Source organism: Corythoichthys intestinalis, chromosome 20 (genome assembly GCF_030265065.1).
Source record: "Corythoichthys intestinalis isolate RoL2023-P3 chromosome 20, ASM3026506v1, whole genome shotgun sequence".
Taxonomy (NCBI): Eukaryota; Metazoa; Chordata; class Actinopteri; order Syngnathiformes; family Syngnathidae; genus Corythoichthys; species Corythoichthys intestinalis.
In genome coordinates, this window is record NC_080414.1 from 33,618,093 (window position 1) to 33,638,278 (window position 20,186).

Consider the following 20,186-nt stretch of genomic DNA (forward strand, 5'->3'; position numbering starts at 1 on the left):
GTAGGAGCGCGTCTCAATACCTGCATACAGAACTGATAAACTATACCATAGTTAATCATTTGAAGGAGATCTAGCTCATAATTATTGAGTCCCCAAATCAGCATGTTAATTGAATAGTGTCACACATGATAAATCTACATTTGCATACACGCAATTTAAAAACAATTTTCCTTAATATGTCTCATTTATAATGAAAAAGTCATTGCACAAGCCGATGATTCAGTCTGAATGATTGAGGGCTGATTGGACAGATTGCTGAATGGGCCATTCAAAAGCTTGGTCTGTCAGAGTATGCGGGTCAAAGTGCTGGCACCTACAGTGGAGGGAACCGCAGGAAACTGTCCACAGCTATTGCTATGATTGGCTGCCCTGCTCTTGTCTTGCTGGTGAGCCCACGAAGAACACATGAGTCTCACATGAGCCAAGTTGGAGAAATGACAAGATGTTGTTGTGTTTTTGTGCACCGCAAGGATGAACCCACAACAGGCATGGACCCACTCTCCAGACGCTTCCTTTGGAGCTCCATCGTGAGCGTGATCCGGGACAGACGAGCTGTCGTTCTCACATCGCACAGGTAGATATTAACTGGTCCGTGTGCATTCATGATTATTGGCGTGCAAAGAATTTCCTAATTATTGTTGTCCCTTCGCAGCATGGAGGAATGTGAGGCATTGTGCACACGTTTGGCCATCATGGTTAATGGATCTTTTAAATGCCTCGGAACCATTCAGCAACTCAAATACAAGTTGGTGTTTGTTTGTTTTTTTGTGATCTTTTTGTGAATCATAATGTGTATAAACTCTCAGTACACTGATGGATTTTGCCATGTGGCATTTTTTGCCATGTGGCAAAATGGATTTTGTCATGTAGCAGTTGTTTGCCATGTTGCAAAATGGATTTTGCCATGTGACATTTTTTTGCCATGTGGCTTTTTTTTTTTTTATGCCATGTGATAAAATTAATTTGGCCATGTGGCGTTTTTTTGCCATGTGGCAACATTGATTTTGCCATGTGGCACTTTTTTGCCATGTGGCAATTTTTTTTTTGCCATGTGGCAAAATGGCTTTTGCCATGTGGATTTTTTTTTTGTGGCATTTTTTTTGCCATGTGGCAAAATGGATTTTGTCATGTAGCAGTTTTTTTGCCATGTTGCAAAATGGATTTTGCCACGTGGCATTTTTTTTTGCCATGTGATAAAATTGATTTTGCCATGTGGCATTTTTTTGCCATGTGGCAATTTTTTTTTTTTGCCATGTGGCAAAATGGCTTTTGCCATGCGGATTTTTTTTTTTGTGGCATTTTTTTTGCCATGTGGCAAAATGGATTTTGACACGTGTCATTTTTTTTTTGGTATATGGCAAGTAGTATTTTGGGGGGGGGGGGGTATATGGCATTTTTGGGGTGTATATGGCAGTTTTGCAGGCCATGCACGTCCATGCAATTGATGGCTATCCACGTCCAAATTTTCCATTCATTTTAAATGACAGAAAACCATATTTGGGTGTGATTTTTGACCATACACTTTACATTAGAGCGCATTGACATTCAACTGACACCAAAGTAAGTCCATGCCATTGATGGGTATGCAGGTCCAAATTTTCCATTCATTTTAAATGGCAGAAAAACATATTTGGCTGTTGCCACATGCCAAATTCCATTTAGCCACATTGCAAAAACAATTTGCCACATGGCAAAAAAAATGCCACATGGCCAAATCCATTTTGCTACATGGCAAATACCACTTTTGGTTCTCGGCCCTGCTGGAGAATAGGAGATGATGACACACAATCCAGAAACAAAAAGAATGCAATCATCACCTTAGGCAGTACTTCTCAAATAGTGGGGCGCGCCCACCCAGGGGGACACAGAGCGATGCCGGGGTTAGCGAATGTGACCTCGGGGAACATATTTTTTTTGCCGTACTAGGATAAAGTGTAATCGTACATCCACTCAGTGGGTGGCAGTGGCTCTCTCATTTTCAAGTGCGCAATATTTCTGAACCCAACAAGAGCACACAGCAAAGAGCATTGGATTTACTTTTGTAGACTGACATGGACCTCATTAGATTGTGCAAGTGATCCCCGTATAGTTAAGGATTCCCATTGCCAATCATTCATTTAGCAAGGTGGCTTTAAATTACTTTATTTGCTTCATCGTTAACCACAGATTCGGCGATGGTTACGTAGTGACCATGAAGATAAGGGCCTCCAAGTCAGGCGGCACACCTGATTTGAACCCGGCGGAAGCCTTCATGGAAAACACTTTCCCTGGCTGCATCCAGAGAGAAAAACATTACAACACCCTGCAGTACAAGATTGCCTCCTCCTCCCTGGCAAGAATCTTTCAGATGGTCCTTGCTAACAAAGACAAGCTCAACATCGAGGACTATTCAGTTTCTCAGACAACACTTGATCAGGTGATGACAAGTGTATAGAAACACATTTTTTCTCTCTCTAATGTTGTATATGTCTGTGCTTATTCTAGGTGTTTGTAAATTTTGCCAAGCAACAGTCGAGAGAGGATGATGCCATTGTTTTGCATCCAAAAGCTGCGGGGGCCCAACAAGGTGATCATGGCAGCCCTGTTAGGAGACTGAAGAGATAACGATTTCCATTTCAGGGGGCTCCATGATTTTCTTGAGAAGATACTAAAACCAAAACTGGAGGCTGGTGTACAATGAGTTTCAGCATTTTTGATATTCATAAAGTGCAAATCACAACAGTACCATGGCACAGCTGGCTTGTATAATGCAGATGACCATGAGGAAAACCTTAAAATACCTTTGTATACATTGCTTCTTATGTTTGCTTGAACTTTTGGGATAGATGCAATTGACTGAAGAGTGTAGGAATAATGTGCCTACAATTAGATACTTTTTTTGCTCACCTTGTAGGCCTTGCGAGCTAAAACAGCTCTAGATTCAGGAAAATGATGTGACTGAGAAAGGTCATGTCGCTGAGTGCGAGCTTTTCAAAGAATGAATTGGTCCGGTTTGTCTAAACTTTTGATGCCAAGCAATACTTTTATGATTATTTTTATTTTTTGCCTTGCATTAACAAGCACTCATGGAGTATAGAAAAAAATAGCACTTTAATGACCCAGCAATAATTGTAGCTTTTATATTATGAGGTTGGTAATCTACTTGTGCAGAAAGTGTTTTAACAAGCATGCTGCATTTAAGTGCTTTTTTTTTAATGCTTATATGACTACATTGACCTCCTATGATTCATTTTCAGTTTTTTTTTTTTTTTTTTTTTTTTGCGCTTTGTCAAATTGTTCGCAATTTATGTAAATAAATATATTTTCCTCTTAACCTTGTTGTGATATTTTACATTCACCTTAATAGCAAAACCTCTATTTTGACGTCTGACTGATCAGGACCACAAATACATGGTTTAAAGGTCCTCTGTTCATTATTATGATAACAATAGAAGAAACTAGTGTAAAGTATTAATTTAAAAAAGGAACATGTTGTTTAGCTTTAAGAGAGGTACGTTTTTCACTATACACTTTCAGCATTACTTCTACATGAATGCTTGATACAAGCACTGTAAGAAAAAAAATTTAGTCAAGCGCAATTTTTTTTCTACTTTACATATTTACTTCATTTTATTAGGTTATGCAAATGTCACGCGCCACATACATTATACTTCACAGGGGGGCTTCGGTGAAGGGTGGTGGGTTGTGTGACTGGGAAGAACTTCCATGCAGCATTACCCTCCCCACACAATCCCATCACAGTGATGGGTAATGGCTGCCAGTCGGGGACCTGGCATCCACAGTAATAGGGCGGTAGGTGGCTCCTACACTGTTTTCTACGATGTGGCTCCCTGGGCGTGGCCACCTCTTCGCCTGGGCTGGCGGTGGAGGGGATCGGAGCTCCTGTCCCACAGTAGTTTCTCGGCGCTCTCCTGCTTCCACCTTTCCCTCTTCTCTACCCAGGTATCCTTCTTGGGCCCCGACGCGGGTTGCCGACTATCCCACGTCTGATGGGATTCACGTATGACTGGATGCAATTAGACGCACTCATCAAGTAGAGAAACTATCGGTGCCAGGATTAGCGATCAGGCAGCATAAAATAGGATGTCAACGTATCCACACGACCAGTGATTCCAATATTACTGGGTTCCATACCTCACATTGCTGATTTGTGTATGCTCCACCCCGCCAAATCACATTTCTTTTTCACACCCCTCCTCTCATCTTTCTCCTCGGCCCCCAAAGGGATTCCACAGGAAATCTAATTAGCTAATGATAGCACCGCGATATTCATAGGTAGTTTAGGTTTTCAATGTATTTCTTGTTCTTGTTTGTTCTTTTCTGTCTCTGTCTCTCCTCTTCTATTTTTGCGCGTGTGTGTTTACCGCACGCGCTGTTCCGGTTTGCTTCTGAAATCACCGGCTCTGATTTATGGGGTTATATTGCTGACACTATTCTGAGCGAGCAATAATGGAAATTGAGCAAAAATAACCTAGATTTCGAGCACAAAAAACTATATTGAGCGAGCAGTTAAAGATTTTAAGCGAGCAATCGTAGATTTTGAGCACAGAAAATAATATTGAGCAAAAAAATTGCTCAATATTTATGGGGTTATATTGCTGACACTATTCTGAGCGAGCAATAATGGAAATTGAGCAAAAATAACCTAGATTTCGAGCACAAAAAACTATATTGAGCGAGCAGTTAAAGATTTTAAGCGAGCAATCGTAGATTTTGAGCACAGAAAATAATATTGAGCAAAAAAAAATCTACTCTGTGCCACTCAATTCCCCCCTCCTGCTCTCGCTCCCTATCTCAATTCCTCTGCTCGTCGGTTTCTTTTCTCTGCGCACTGAGTTGTAGGGATGGACGGATTGATACCAAAATATCGATATTTCGATCTAGTGTATTAAATTTTAGGTATCGATCCCTAGGCAAAAGTATCGATATATGGAATTAATATATTATATTTTCTTTGTCAATTTTTCGGTGTATTTTTGTGCACACTTTTTGTACTACTTTTCCCTTTCGCATTCTACACGCACGTAAGCAGTGCACACACATAAGCAGTGCACCAGCGTGTGCTCCCGCCCCCATTCACATCCCTATCCTGTGTCCAACAGCATGCTTTTCCTCCGCCCCTCTCACGCCTAATTTCTTACTTAACCTTTTTATTATTTCTTATTCATTTATTATTATTTCTTGTGAATTTATGTTTCATATTTTTATTTTTTCATGAAATATTTTTCCATATTTTTTTATGTTACAAACAATTAAATGCTTGATTTCTTATGTTTTGTTGCTACTTATTTTTATTTTGTTAAAGGTCTGTTTCAATTATTTATTTATTTTTATTTTTTTCCCCAAAATCTGTTTGAAAATTGTGTTAGTAAATTAAAATTCAAAAACAGAAAGTGACTATTGATTATTGGATTTTTTTTTTTTGTGATCTACCATTTGAGGGCGGTAACATGCTACTATTAATTCGTTCTTTAATTAGATCAAAAATATTTCATTTAGGTAGATTAAAATTTGATCAAATACAACGTGTAGCAGGGAAATGTTCTGTGCATACGAATTTAAAGGTTATGGTTAAAGAGTGAGGCTGACTAATCAGAGCTTGTTGTTGATGGATTGGTTTGTGAGTTTGAGGGAAACTGCTTTGCTCGTTATTAAAAGCAGCAGTCTTCCATTGCAAAGCATATTTGACACAAAGAGACTTAATAGTTTTTGAGTGCTTGATGTAGTTGTACATTAGATATCATCAGAATGGCTGAGAACACTGCAGGGTCTTCTATATATATATATATATATATATAATATATTATATATTATGAACTTCCGGTTTCGATATCGGATTGGGATCGCAGTATTTGGCCTTGGTATTACTTGGTATCGGATCGAATCCAAAATCACTGGTATCGCCCATCTCTAATCTCGACTCCTCTGCTCGTCGGTTTCTTTTCTCTGCGCGCTGAGTTGAGCACATGCGTCCACCAACGTGTCACGAAGCCAACCAATCAGAGAGCTGGCGGTATTTCCGCCAGAGAAAAGAAACCGACGAGCAGAGGAGTTGAGATACAGAGCGAGAGCAGGTGGGGGGAATTGAGCGAAGTCGAGATACGTAGCGAGAGCAGGAGGGGGGAATTGAGCGGCACAGAGTAGATTTTTTTTTTGCTCAATATTATTTCCTGTGCTCAAAATCTACAATTGCTTGCTTAAAATCTTTAACTGCTAGCTCAATATATTTTTTTGTGCTCGAAATCTAGGTTATTTTTGCTCAATTTCCATTATTGCTCGCTCAGAATAGTGTCAGCAATATAACCCCATACTGATTGGCTTACCACGACAAATGACTCTAACCCTCAGCCAATCACAATCACTTCCATCGCATCTCTCGAGGGGATGCATTAAGGTAGGCTCGTTTCCCGACAATTCACGTCACCTTCAAAGTGTCTGCCGTCCTCAAGATGGAAGCAGAATTATTGCTGGCTGACAGTGGGAGATGGGAACGAGGCTAGCATTAGGTGTAGCAAACACAGAAACGTTACCAAACTTTGGAAAGCATTGTCTAATTGAATGAGCAGGGACAAACAGCTTGGAGTCAGAAGTACGTGCGCTATTCTCGAACCTGAACGCACCCCAAGTCTTGGATGACAAATCAACAGAGCAGAGAGTCGACTTGAACACAGCTGGTAGTTTCTTCAATTTATTCAGAGTAAGTAACGCACTGCTTTTGACCGTCAGTAACGGTAACGGCATTATAACGGCAGAAAAAGTAATTAGTTAGATTACCCCGTTACTGAAAAAAATAACGCCGTTACGTAACGGCATTATTTATAACGGCTTTACTCCCAACACTGAAAATGAGCACAAATTGTTATACAACTACTAATAATGGGATAGTGGAAAAATACTGTCATTCATTAAAATCATAGGCGGAGTTTGACTTTTGTGGCTTGGGGGGGGGGAGGGGGGGCAAAACGTTTTGATGACCCTGAAACGCGGTGTCAGCAATAAAATCAACTTACAAGATATATGCTGGGGCTAGAAGCTTTGCACATGTTAGTAAATACCGGCATCCCAGTTATGTGTGTGTGGGTGTGCGTGTGTGTGGGAGTGCATGTATTTTTCTGTGGAGAAGTAGACGCCGATTTTGCATTTCGCGGAGATAGCCAATTCAATGCCAAGTTTTTCCAGTCACTCACACCCTTAAATATGGTACCCCGGTTGTGGCTCTGTTGTACAATTAGCGTCTTTAGTGAACAAACTGAACCCCGCTCTCCTTTTTGGTGGTGCTCTACGGCGTTTCATGGTCCACAACTTCAATCCTTGGTTCGCACTCAGTAGTTGTTGTCACTTTTGAAAGCTTAGGTTAGAAAAAACTACGTAATCCATCTTGTCTCTTCTGTCCTCAGGTGGTTCTGGCTAAGCAAAGCAAATGATCAGCTCTAAGGTGCTAGTCATATGATTTGCTCGAAAATTAATTTTTACCAATTACAAAAATCTATTTTTTTGTTCAGTTCATTCATTTTTGTTGTTTGTATTATTGCTTTACAACTTTTATAGACACAATTTTACCGGTGTAGGCGCACTATCCTATTCCCCTCACTATCCACTCGCGGGGGCCTGCGCTTGTCAGTGACGTTCCTTATTCTCGCTGATGATTATACAACTATAGCATTTGTTAATAATACGCTCTGTGTGTAGTATCATCCATCGCTTTTCCTTTTTAAATGGGAACTTTTAAGCGAACGCAAGAGGTAACAACGGGAACATTTTTAAACAGGCATTTCACGGGAGAGCATTTCGACTCTTCGGCCAATCATATAGCGAGAGCGAGTGGATAGTGAGGGGAAGAGGATAGTGAACCTACACCGGCAAACTCTTAATTTTAAAGCCATGTGTTGGAAAGTCAATTACATGCAATGACAATTCTGGCCACCAGAGGGGGCTATAACCCCCCCCCCGGCCTCCCCTTAATCTCTGCGTATGATTAAAAGAACAATTCAGTATTATATAAGAAATCTAATACCGCCTTCCCCCCAAAAATAAATCTATAGCAAACACAAACTATACAATTAAACAGAATGTGTCTCTACAAATGGTACCTAATATTGCCTATTGATCAGTACAACATAGAGCTCACCTCCAGGTCATGCAACGTTTACTGACATGACTTGCATAGCTTTCACTTCAGCAAACAATGTTCAACCCTGCTCCCCTGAAAATGTTGTATATTTACCAACATTCATTGATAATTGAAGACATGAAGGACAGATTGAATCTTCACCACTTAAATTAGACTATGTTTACAGAGAATTGTGTCGATACAGAAATGGAGTAATGCAAAGGTGGTCGGTGTGTGGCGGTTTCACAATTTGCCTTGAAAGCAATCCATAGTGCGCTGCTCAGCAGTGCTATCCTGGCTCAATTGCCCCCCCCTTACTAGAGAGGGCAATAACCCACTAATGGCTCCTGAAAGATTTGCTGGCTGAACAGGCAAAAGTCAATGAGAAACCCCAGCGTAGTGTATGTATAATCAGTGGTCGCACTGATCACGGCGATTTTTTTTTTTTTTTAATAAATATTTTTTAAAAAGTCTGAGCACCATCAAATTTTAGAAAGGACATGCTGATGCCTCAGTAACTCAAGAGCTAGATTTGATGTGCTCTCCATTTGCTGCTTAGCGGATCGTCTTTGTTCATGATCTTGGAATGTAAATGTTGTGACCAGTGTTAAACAGGAAAGCATGTAAAAGAGTTTATGTAAAATTGAACAAACATTTGAAAAAAAAAAAATATCCAGAATGCCACCCTATATTTTTGATTCACGCCTCAAGTCCAATGTTAACTGATGATATGATTGGCGTACTTGTTTATTTTTACTTTAACAGTACACTGTAAAAAAAAAACAACCCATAGAATTTACTCAATAAAATTGTGGTAACAATTTACACTCGATACTCGACACTTGATAGTGTAAAGTTAGGCTAATTTTACTGAGTAAATATTACCTAAATTCATCAACGATAATATACTCAAATAATTTGGGTAAGTTTTACTTAACCTTTTGGAACAGATTATATCACTTAATACCTATTAAAATTGAGTATTATTTACTCATGATTGCAGTGTATTTGTATTGTATATTTTACTAAATATTTTTTTAAATACTTATTTAAAATATCAACTCAAATACGATTGTAAATAAGATTTGTTTTACCCTTAAGTCATTGCACACAAGAGAAACATTTGATTTTCAACTGTTTTTTAATGCCAATTTGCTCATTAAATTTAACAAATTGACAATTTTTTTTCTCTTAGTATGAGATCAAGTAAAGTATTGACTGATGAGTGAAGAACATGAGGGCATCAGTCCAAAATATGTAAAATGCAAACAACATGAGTTTAAGAAGTTTTAACTAAACAGTGAACAACACCAGTACATCAAGCATCTTTCATTTTGAGATACAAATTAAGCAAAAATGCTGTTCCATAGATGTTTGACCCCAAAAGGAGTGCTATGTTGTAGCATGTTAAAAATGTTAGACCAGGGGTCACCAACTCCAGTCCTCGAGGGCACCTATCCAGTCTGTTTCCATGTCTCTCTCCTCCAACAGACCTGATTCAAATATTTCGGATCATTATCAGGCTATTGGATAGCTTGCTGATGAGTTGTTTCTTAAAGTGCGTACGACAGGATAAAAAAAGTCTTAAATAGGATAATTATGTGAATTAGAATCATATTTTGGGACGATTCGACTATATACAACAATTTGGCAAAACGCAGATGACGAGAAATTAGTCTTTTAAGCTGCCGTTTAGCCACGCCTACCATTATAGGGCTCTAACGTCCCCAACAGGAAGAGGACGTCGGCAGGGTCACGGTTTCATCTGATTTAGAATTCAACCCATTAACGGGGAATTATTCAGAACGAAGAAAATGCGACGAAGAGAAGAGAGCCGCAAAATGTTATTGTTTCAGTCTCTCCAATATTTTTACAGGATTCATATTTATCAAAGTATTTTTCCCCGATAGCTAATTAAATGGTATGGTCATGACAAATAACAGTCTTGTGCTAAATGAAATATGAAATAATAAAAATGCATTTATTCACTACGACATGGCAAAATTACTCCATACTGGTCAAAACTGTCGACTTCACCTTTACTGTCGCACCTCCCGAACGATATTTTATGCCACCGTAGTTAGTCAGGCTTTTGTCATTTCCCTGGCTTCGGAGAATGTGAACAAACCAAGAAGCGTGATAGCTAGCCGAATGCTAACCCGAACTGAGTGATGTTTCAAAGTCTTCTATGCGAAAAATCACACAAAACTAGCCCAGATATTATCACACGGCGGCGGCGAGCAAGTTAGAGCTCATCGTTCCCCATCTGCGGACAGAGGGCTCGTTTGCGTGGAAGCAGCTGGACAATGACCGACGGACAAACCGGCCGACATCAGAGGAGCGCGTAGCTGCCACATGGTCAACACGAATATGGCGTAAAATAATGCTTTACTACGCGGCGAAGACGTAAACAGTGAGAAAGTCATACGAGTGCGGCGTGCAGTTGTTGTGCAGCTAACATGGCAGGATGTGTCTGAGGAGAACTTTTCTATACCCTAATATCTGTCCATGACAGAGGTTGCGATAGACTTTTTCGTTGTCTGTCATTTTGACTGACAGGATCATAAAAATCCGGTCATAATCTATTTTTACCAGTCACTTAAATTTTTAAAATGATAATAATGACATATTCAATAGAATTTAGTTTCTCTTATACATCCTCTGGTTGTCCTACATCTCTTTCCGTTCTTTGGGGTAATTTAGTTAGCTTTGTGTAGCAATCGCAAATGCCACTCAGTGACAGCCAACGAACACTTATCATTTTTTCATTGATAACAAATCTTAATTCTGTAATTTATTTGCACTTCACCCTTACTAAAGTTGTTTTTTATATATATACAGAAACGGTAACAGTGGCAGTCAGATACCATTGTAATTCTTTTCAGGTCATTCATTTTCAGACAGAAGCAGTACGGCACAACGTTACGCTAAAAAAAAAAAAAGAAAAATGACTTACCTCTTTGTTCTCTGAAAGACCATGACAACCCAACAAAATGTTTACTGCATATGAAATGTGAATGAATTCACCGAGCTGGTGTTAAAGTCCGCGCAAGTTGATTCGGTCTTCACATTTTTTGGAGTTTTTGGTTTCCGGAAACGTATGAAGAAAACATCCTTCATGTGTCGTAATGTCTAGAGTCGTTTCTACAAGTTCCAAAAAAGCAATGCGTGATCGGCATGTTCGTTTTTGAAAGATTACCCCCAGAAAAGTGGCACAAATTACGTTGTTCCTATGCGAAGGCGGGTCTATAATGTCCCACTTCGGCTTTACTTCCACTTTACGATGCGACGTCACGGTCTAAAAATAGCATGCGTGCGGTACGCCATTGCGTGCCCGCTTGTGCATAATGAAATGTCTCAAGTGGGATTGCTGCAGAGGCTATTGTCATGAGGTTTTGGACTTTTGCCTCGGACAGACGACTTCTCATGGCCGTTTTGATGTTGTTCTGGAGGCTGAATCCGCGCTCTGCGGCCACACTGCAGACTGGGATTACAAGCGCCACTTCAGCCAAAGTTTTGAAATCAGGGAACATTTCTCCAAGTGACCTGATCAAAAGTCGACAAGACTCTCTGAACGAGGGGTTTCCTGAACCCGCAAGCACCCGCTTCAGCGGAAGGAAATCCTGCAGCATGCGCTCCTTCTGAACCAGTGGTTCAGCTGCACTGGTCTGTGACCCAGACGCGCTCCAAAGCCTCCTGTCCTTAACTCTTCAATGCGCTGTCAGCACTCAGCACCCGGATAGCGAGATGCATCAAAAGAGACAATAGCTAATTAATATGCTCACTCGCCACCCTGTGGTCTGGGGTGTGAATTGCAACCGGTCAAAATGACAGACGGGCTTCAGTTTTTTCCGTCACCGTTTTAAAAAAACGGTCAACGACGGAAAATATTCGTTTAACGCGACCCCTGGTCCATGATCAAACATAAGTAAATAGTCCTTCATTTAAAGAATGTTTGTAGTGTTTGCTTTGTAATCACTGTATTCGCGGCCATTTTTAACACAAAGTTGCAATTTCTGAAGGGTTTGAAAATTTGACAGAACACCGGGCACACGAAGAGGGCAATAAGCCGAGTACAGCGCTCTCCCGGCGGGTCTGCATGCGACAAGAAGCGCTCCAAAGCCTCCTGTCCTTAACTCTTCAATGCGCTGTCAGCACTCAGCACCCGGATAGCGAGATGCATCAAAAGAGACAATAGCTAATTAATATGCTCACTCGCCACCCTGTGGTCTGGGGTGTGAATTGCAACCGGTCAAAATGACAGACGGGCTTCAGTTTTTTCCGTCACCGTTTTAAAAAAACGGTCAACGACGGAAAATATTCGTTTAACGCGACCCCTGGTCCATGATCAAACATAAGTAAATAGTCCTTCATTTAAAGAACGTTTGTAGTGTTTGCTTTGTAATCACTGTATTCGCGGCCATTTTTAACACAAAGTTGCAATTTCTGATGGGTTTGAAAATTTGACAGAACACCGGGCACACGAAGAGGGCAATAAGCCGAGTACAGCGCTCTCCCGGCGGGTCTGCATGCGACAAGAAGCCGGTCGTCGGCAAACTGGCATTCTCGGTGGACAAGGAGCATTGTCAGCCACAAAATGCAAGCCTCCGTATTAAAATGTGTGCCATGATCCCAGTATTTGATATAATACAAAACATGATGTTTCCTTACTTCCTCGTAAGCCCAATTGTCCCACAGTAGCAGGGCTTGTTTTGGCCAATATCTGCGGTGAACGGGAACCTTTTGAAACCCCAAAAGGCTCATACACCTCTCCCTGGTGCAGCAACAATTTTCTGCAGCCGTTTGGCTTGCGTGATGTGAAAAATAAACGAATTAATCCGCAAAATCAGCGGAATTCACAGTCCATCTGCATGCTATAAAGCAATGCTGTATCGTGTGATGCTGACCCGGGTGACGTCACATTCGCCCTAAACCCGAGACTGAAGCCGGAAGTCACTCATTTTCATGGCGCAGGATTAAAAAATTGAATATATAAAAATGATAGCTTCCACACACATCCAAGCGGTCCATTTCATTCAGCAGCATAAAACACCACGTGAAATTTGAAATAAACCTGCTTTTTGGTGTCATACGCACTTTAATATTTATTGACTAATCTGAGTTTTGGTGGCCCTTTAATGTTTGCTGCCATTACTGTCATTCAATGTAAACAGTAACGTTAGCTGCTGCTGGCTGTGTGCTGCAGGCAGCACACATCAGCAAAGGCGGACGTGGTACTTCCAGTCGAGGACTAGAGGGGGCCACTCAATTATACTGAAGGGCGAAACATTTGACAATACTATACGCTGTAACTAAAAAGTTCAGGAGAAAATAAGGTTAATGGTACAAATTAAGCCACATTATTACCAACAACTTGTGTTGCTATGCTATGAAGTACAATACTAGCTTGGCATCAGGAATGGCTGTCGCAAGTCAGGAATAAAATATAAAAATAATTTTACTATAGGGGCTTAATTCAACACGCAGAATGCCAAACTTACCTGATATTGTACGATGCCATCCAATTTGGAGTGTCTCCCCAAATGAAATGGTCCTTCTTTCAGTTTTGAAGAAGACTCGTTGGCGCATGTGCAGCTTTGAGCGCACACATTTTTGGGTAGATATTATCTTGTTTGTTCAAGTTGAAGTTTTTACTGATTAAAATCAGGTAAAGTGAGTAAATTTTAACCAATTTAATACAGTTGACTTGCTTACCTAAGTACTTTTAGTATAATTTATACAAATTTATACTTATCATAATTTCTACTCACAAAAATCATTTTTTTGTGCAGTTTACTGTAATATGATAATAATACAAAAAAAGAATAAGTAACAGCTTTGAAGAAGTTTAGCCAGCTACTTTATAGATTTAGTCACCTTCAAAAAGGTGATCCAGCTCATGGCAGTGCACAATTATATTTGTGTATATTTACAAAAAAAAAAAAAAAAAAAAAAAAAAAAGAACAATTCATGTGCATGCTGATGCAGTTCCTTTCCCATCAAGGACAAACTCTTGAGTGACCCCTTGCTCCACCAACCCCAAACTCATTGCTTCTCAAATTGAACAATTCAAATGCAAGTGTGAAGACACAGAATCCCTCCAGGCAATGTGGAAACACTCTCATGTTAAGTCATATCCTCGTGTCTGAAGTCCTGGATTTCCTTGGAGTATTTCTTGACAACATTTCACATTGTTTTAAATTCTGCAATGCCATGTCATTGAGTGTGAGGTGGTGGAACAACAACAGTAGTAACACATACATACATAACACAATTGACATGTGCCTAATCGATCCAATTTACATAGCCAAAACATAGAAAGCCCATTAGGATTATACAATACTTTGAAGAAGAGTACAAATTGACAAATCAGTTGACTCAAACGCTGATAAAATCACCCATTTCTGTGTTTACTCATAAGTTGATTTCATGACAAAATGTACATTGAAGAATCACCATAGTTACTACTATGCAAAATGTCTCAGCTCAGTCTTCTCGTGGTATAAGACTGCCCTCTGCTGGAGAGAGGTGCTACACTGCAAAAAACACACCTTAAAATGAGTTAAAATTCTCATGTTTTCAATGTAAATCTACTAGAAATAAGTGAAAATATCTGCCACTGCAAGTACATTTTACTCACCTAAATTCCTTGAAATAAGCTTATTTTCAGCTAGCTGTTTTTCTTAACAGACTTATTTTAAGCAATATATTACTATATTTAATTTTTAAAAAGCTTTGAAATGTCGAAATGTTCTTAATTCAAGAATGGGTTTTGTTCAAAACATTATTTGAAAGCAGTTTTTTCTTCATTTAGGTGAAAAATTGCCAACATTTAGATGTATGGGCTTAATCAGAACAAATATTAATATTTACTTAAAGTGCAAAACTGACACAATCTGTTAACTAGTCTTTAACACTCAAAAAAAGATGGAGAAAATTTGATTAGATTTAAGGAAAAAAATCGTGATTAACATTTGAGCTATACAGTGGGGTAAAAAAGTATTTAGTCAGACACCAACTGTGCAAGGTCTCCCACTTAAAAAGATGCGAGAGGCCTGTAATTTTCATAGTAGGTATCTCTCAACTATGAGACGGAATGAGGAAACAAATTCCAGAAAATCACTTTGTTCGATTTAAAGGATTTATTTGCAAATTATGGTGGAAAATAAGTTATTTGGTCAAGAACAAACGTTCATCTCAATACTTTGTTATATTCCTTTTGTTGGCAATGACTGAGGTTAAAACATTTTCTGTAAGGCTTCACAAGGTTTTCACACATTGTTGTTGGTACTTTGGTCCATTCCTCCATGCGGATCTCCTCGAGAAGAGTTATGTTTTGGGGCTGTTGTTTGGCAACACAGACTTTCTTTTTTTTTCTTTTCCTTTTTTAAACCTGTCCTGAACACAACAACAACAAGAAATACATTGAACGCCTACACTAACTATAAATATGTTGGTACTATCGTCAGCTAGATGTATTTCAGGTTTATACCATGTGGGGGGCCTGTTGACCAGGGGAAGAAGGTGAGGGGGCTGGGGGAGTCTATAAGCTAAGTGGCTGGGAGGGGTGGAGTGTACACAAATTAGCTCTGTGATCTAGAAACCACTAATCGTGTGAATCCCTTGTGAGTGTAAGCCCGTCGGCAACCGACCCCACGCCGCCCCATCGCCAATCTGGCCCGGGGCCCCCACCCGAGCGCGCGAAATCACACAGCCCATCCCTTCTCACGCAGCACAGCAAAGGAGCCATCGTCACCCCCTGTGGGATCCAGGGTAGTCCCCTGGGCAACCCACGCTCCCAAAAACCGGCCTTCAGGCATGGGAAGAGGGGACGCACCAACAACCCCACCCCTGTCCGCCCACCCGACCCATTAGCCACAGCTGCAGCCCCCCAACCGGCACGGCACACCACGGGACCCCAAACGGCCCACCAAGCTCAGTGCAGTGCAGGGCAACAGACTTTCAACTCCCTCCAAAGATTTTCAATGTCGTTGATATCTGGATATTGGCAGGCAACTTCAGGACCTTGGCATGCTTTTTACGAAGCCACTCCTTTGTTTCCCAGGCAGTGTGTTCAGTATCATTGTCATGCTGAAACACTCAGCCACGTTTCATCTTCAATTCCCTTGTGATGGAAGAAGGTTTTACCTCCAAATCTCACGATACCTGGTCCCATTTATCCTTTCCTTTACACGGATCGGGTGTCGAGGTCCCTTTGCAGAAAAACAGCCATAACGCATGATGTTTCCACCCCCTTGCTTCACTATATAGATATGGTGTTCTTGATGCAATTCAGCATTCTTTCTCCTCCAAGCATAAGAAGTTGTGTTTCTACCAAAAAGTTACCGGTACATATTTTTGTTTCATCTGACCATATGACATTCTCGCGGTCCTCTTTTGGAACATCCAAATGCTCTATAGCAAACTTCAGATGGTCCTGAACGTACAGTGTATCACAAAAGTGGGTACACCCCTCGCATTTCTGCAGAGATTTAACCATATCTTTTCATGGGACAACACTGAAAAAAATGACACTTTGACGCTATGAAAAGTAGTCAGTGTTCAGCTTATATAATAGAGTTAATTTATTTTCCCCTCAAAATAACTCAAAATATTGCCATTAATATCTAAACCCCTGGCAACAAAAGTGAGTACACCCCTTAGAAACTACGTACATCCAAATTGAGTACTGCTTGTCATTTTCCCTCCAAAATGTCATGTGACGTTACACAAGAAAGCCCACCCATCTCATTAGACCATAGGACATGGTTCCAGTAATCCAGGAGCTCTGTTGACATGTCTTCAGCAAACTGTTTGCGGGCTTTCTTGTGTACCGTCTTCAGAAGAGGCTTCCTCCTGGGGTGACAGCCTTGCACACCAATTTGGTGTAGAGTGCGGCATATGGTCTGAGCACTAACAGGCTGACCCCCCCACCTCTTCAATCTCTGCAGCAACGCTGACAGCACTCCTGTAACGAGTCACATAACATTTTGGAGGTAAAATGACAAGCAGTACTCAATTTGGACATTTAGGGATGTACGTACTTTCTGTGGGGTGTACTCATTTTTGTTGCCAGGGATTTAGATATTAATGGCTATATTTTGAGTTATTTTGAGGGGAATATAAATTAACTCTATTATATAAACTGCACACAGACTACTTTTTATTGTGTCAAAGTGTTATTTTGTCAGTTTTGTCCCATGAAAAGATATACTTAAATATCTGCAGAAATGCGAGGGGTGTACTAACTTTTGTGATACAATGTACAATGACTCAAGCAGGGGGACACGTCTGGCACTGCAGGATTTCAGTCCTTGGTGGCGTTGTGTATTACTGATAGTAGCCTTTGTTACTTTGTTCCCAGCTCTCTGCAGGTCATTCACAAGGTCACCCCATATGGTTCTGGGAATTTTGCTCAGTGTTCTTGTGATCATTTTGACTCCAAGGCTGAGATCTTGCATAGAGCCCCAGATCGAGGGAGATTGTCAGCGGTCTTGTATATTTTCTATTTTATAATAATTGCTCCCACAGTGTATTTCTTCACATCAAGCTGCTTACCAATTGCAGATTCAGTCTTCCCAGCCAAGTGCTAGCCTTGATTTCCAGACTCACCGCTGTTCCAGCAATAGAGTCTGGGACCCAGTCCCTTTTTGGCCTCTTGAGCATGGACGAAATCGTCCGTGCAATCAGATTCGTTTATTTGCGTAACGTGTTCTTAACGAGCAACGTCACTCTTGCGCGTCGGAAGTCTTCTCCACAACAACACAGATGGCGAACGAGAGAGCCGTGAATTCAGTTTTAAATGACCAAAAACATACATCCTGGCCTTTCAAAAACGAAAAATCACACAAAACTACCCCGACTCATGTCACACACAGCGGTGGGGTTGATTATCTTCGGCGATTGGGCAGCCCAAGTTTCGGCTCATCATTGTGCTGCGGCCCCGGCAGGCAGGGAATGCTCGTCGCCTGGGACTCAGAGGGGAAAGAATGCCGAAAATAGTGCATTCTTAGTGGACAAACCAGCAGAGATCGGAGCGCGTGGCTGCCCAAGCCCAAGCCAAGTATAGCGCTGTATAGGCTGTCACGCCTTTATCGGCCGGTGACCATGGTGTGCGACAAGCTGCCGGTCATTGGCCGAGTGACCTTTGTGGTGGACAGGGAGCATTGTCACCCACAAAATTGGAGCCACCTCCTTATTAAAACATTTGCCATGATCCCAGTATATGACATAACATAAAACACGTAGCTTACTTCGTCATCCGTCCAATGGTCACTAGATTGTCAGACTTGTTTTGCCCATTCTTTGCAGTTAACAGGATCTTTTGATAATCCAAAAAGCCTCACATCTGTCTCCCTCGTGTAGCAACAAAAGCCTGAAGTACATTGGGCTGGCATGACGCAAAAAACCCCAAAAACAAATTAATCCGCAAAATCAGCTGAATCCGGAATCCTTCTGCATACTACAATAATGGCTGTATTGTGAAAATGATTAGTCCGCTGACGTCACATTCGCATTCTTCCTCAATCCAGACTCTGGCCAGAAGTCACACATTTTCATGGCGCGGGATACAAAAAATTAAATTAATAAATTGATCGCTTCCACACACATCCAAGCGGTCCATTTCATTCAGGAGCATCAAATACCATGTAATATGAAACAAATATGCTTTTTTTTCTGTCACAGGCACTTAAATTATACATTTAAAGTGCGTATGACAGGATAAAACAAGTCTTAAATAACATTATTATATGAATTAGAATCATATTTTGAGACGATTCGACTATATACAACAATTTGTCAATGTGCAGATGACGAGAAATCAGTCTTTCAATCTGCCGTTTAGCCACGCCTACCATTATAAGGCTCTAGCGTCCCCAACAGGAGGATGACGTCGGCAGGGTCATGGTTTCATCTGATTTAGGATTCAGACTATTGAACGGGAATTATTCAGAACGAGGAAAATGAGACGAAGAGACCAGCAAAATGTCATTGTTTCAATCTTTCTATTCCAATATTTTTACAGGATATTCTTTTTACATTCTTATATTTATTAAGTATTTTTCCCCAATTGCTAAATAAATTGTATAGTCATGACAAAAAGCAGTCCTGTGCTAAATGGAATATGAAACATTAAAAATGCATTTATTCAGTACGACATGGCAAAATGACTCAATAATTGTCAAAACTGTCGACTTCACCTTTACTGTCACGCCTCCCGGACCATATTTTATGCCACCATAGTTAGTTCAGCTTTTTTCATTTCTCTGCCCCGGCTTTGGATGATGTCAACAAACTAAGAGGCGTGACAGCTAGCCGACATGCTAACCCGAACCGAGTGACGTCTCAAAGCCTCATTTTTGCTTTTCGAAGTGAAAAATCACCCAAAACTAGCCCGGGTCATGTCACACGGCGGCGGGGTTGTCGATTGTCTTCGCTGATCGGCAACCCGCCCGGCAGCGAGCACGTTACAGCTAGTTCCCCTGCAGCAGGCAGGAGAGCTCGTTTGCAGCTGGACAATGACCGCAGGATAAACCGGCCGACGTCAGAGGAACGCGTAGCTGCCACATAGTCAATACGAATATGGCGTAAATTAATGCTTAAAAACACGGCGAAGACGTAAACCTTGAGAGAGCGGCGTGCAGTTGTTGTGTGCAGCTAACAAGGCAGGATGTGTCTGAGAAGAACTCTACATATCCGTCCATGATCAAATGTTAGGAAATATTCCTTTATTTAAAGAAAGTTAGTAGTGTTTACTTTGTAATCGCTGTATTTGTGGCCACTTTAACACAAAGTTGCAATGTCTGATGGGGTAGAAAATTTGACAGAACACCGGGCACACGAAGAGGGCAATAAGCCGAGGACAGCGCTCTCCCGGCAGGGGAGCTGTGCGACAAGCAGCCTGGTCGTCGGCCGAGTGGCATTCTCGGTGGACAAGGAGCAATGTGAGCCACAAATGCAAGCCACCTCGGTATTAAAATGTGTGCCATGATCCCACTACAAAACACAATGTTTACTCACTTCCTCGTAAGTCCAATGGTCGCACAAATGTCGCATACTTGTCTTGACCGATCTC

At 41.0% G+C, this 20,186-nt stretch overlaps 1 protein-coding gene across 2 annotated transcripts in view; it reads left to right on the top strand.

The window, feature by feature from the left end:
* Positions 1 to 3,215, top strand: part of abca4a (ATP-binding cassette, sub-family A (ABC1), member 4a) — a 103,428-nt gene extending 100,213 nt beyond the window's left edge. For both annotated transcript variants that reach the window (XM_057824130.1, XM_057824131.1), the window contains 5 exons: positions 252 to 386; positions 471 to 574; positions 653 to 745; positions 2,167 to 2,416; positions 2,485 to 3,215. In XM_057824130.1, the coding sequence (XP_057680113.1) occupies positions 252 to 386; positions 471 to 574; positions 653 to 745; positions 2,167 to 2,416; positions 2,485 to 2,604 (702 nt within the window). In that variant the 3' untranslated portion in view covers positions 2,605 to 3,215. The remainder of the gene's footprint in view (positions 1 to 251; positions 387 to 470; positions 575 to 652; positions 746 to 2,166; positions 2,417 to 2,484) is intronic.
* The last annotated feature ends 16,971 nt before the right edge of the window (positions 3,216 to 20,186 follow it).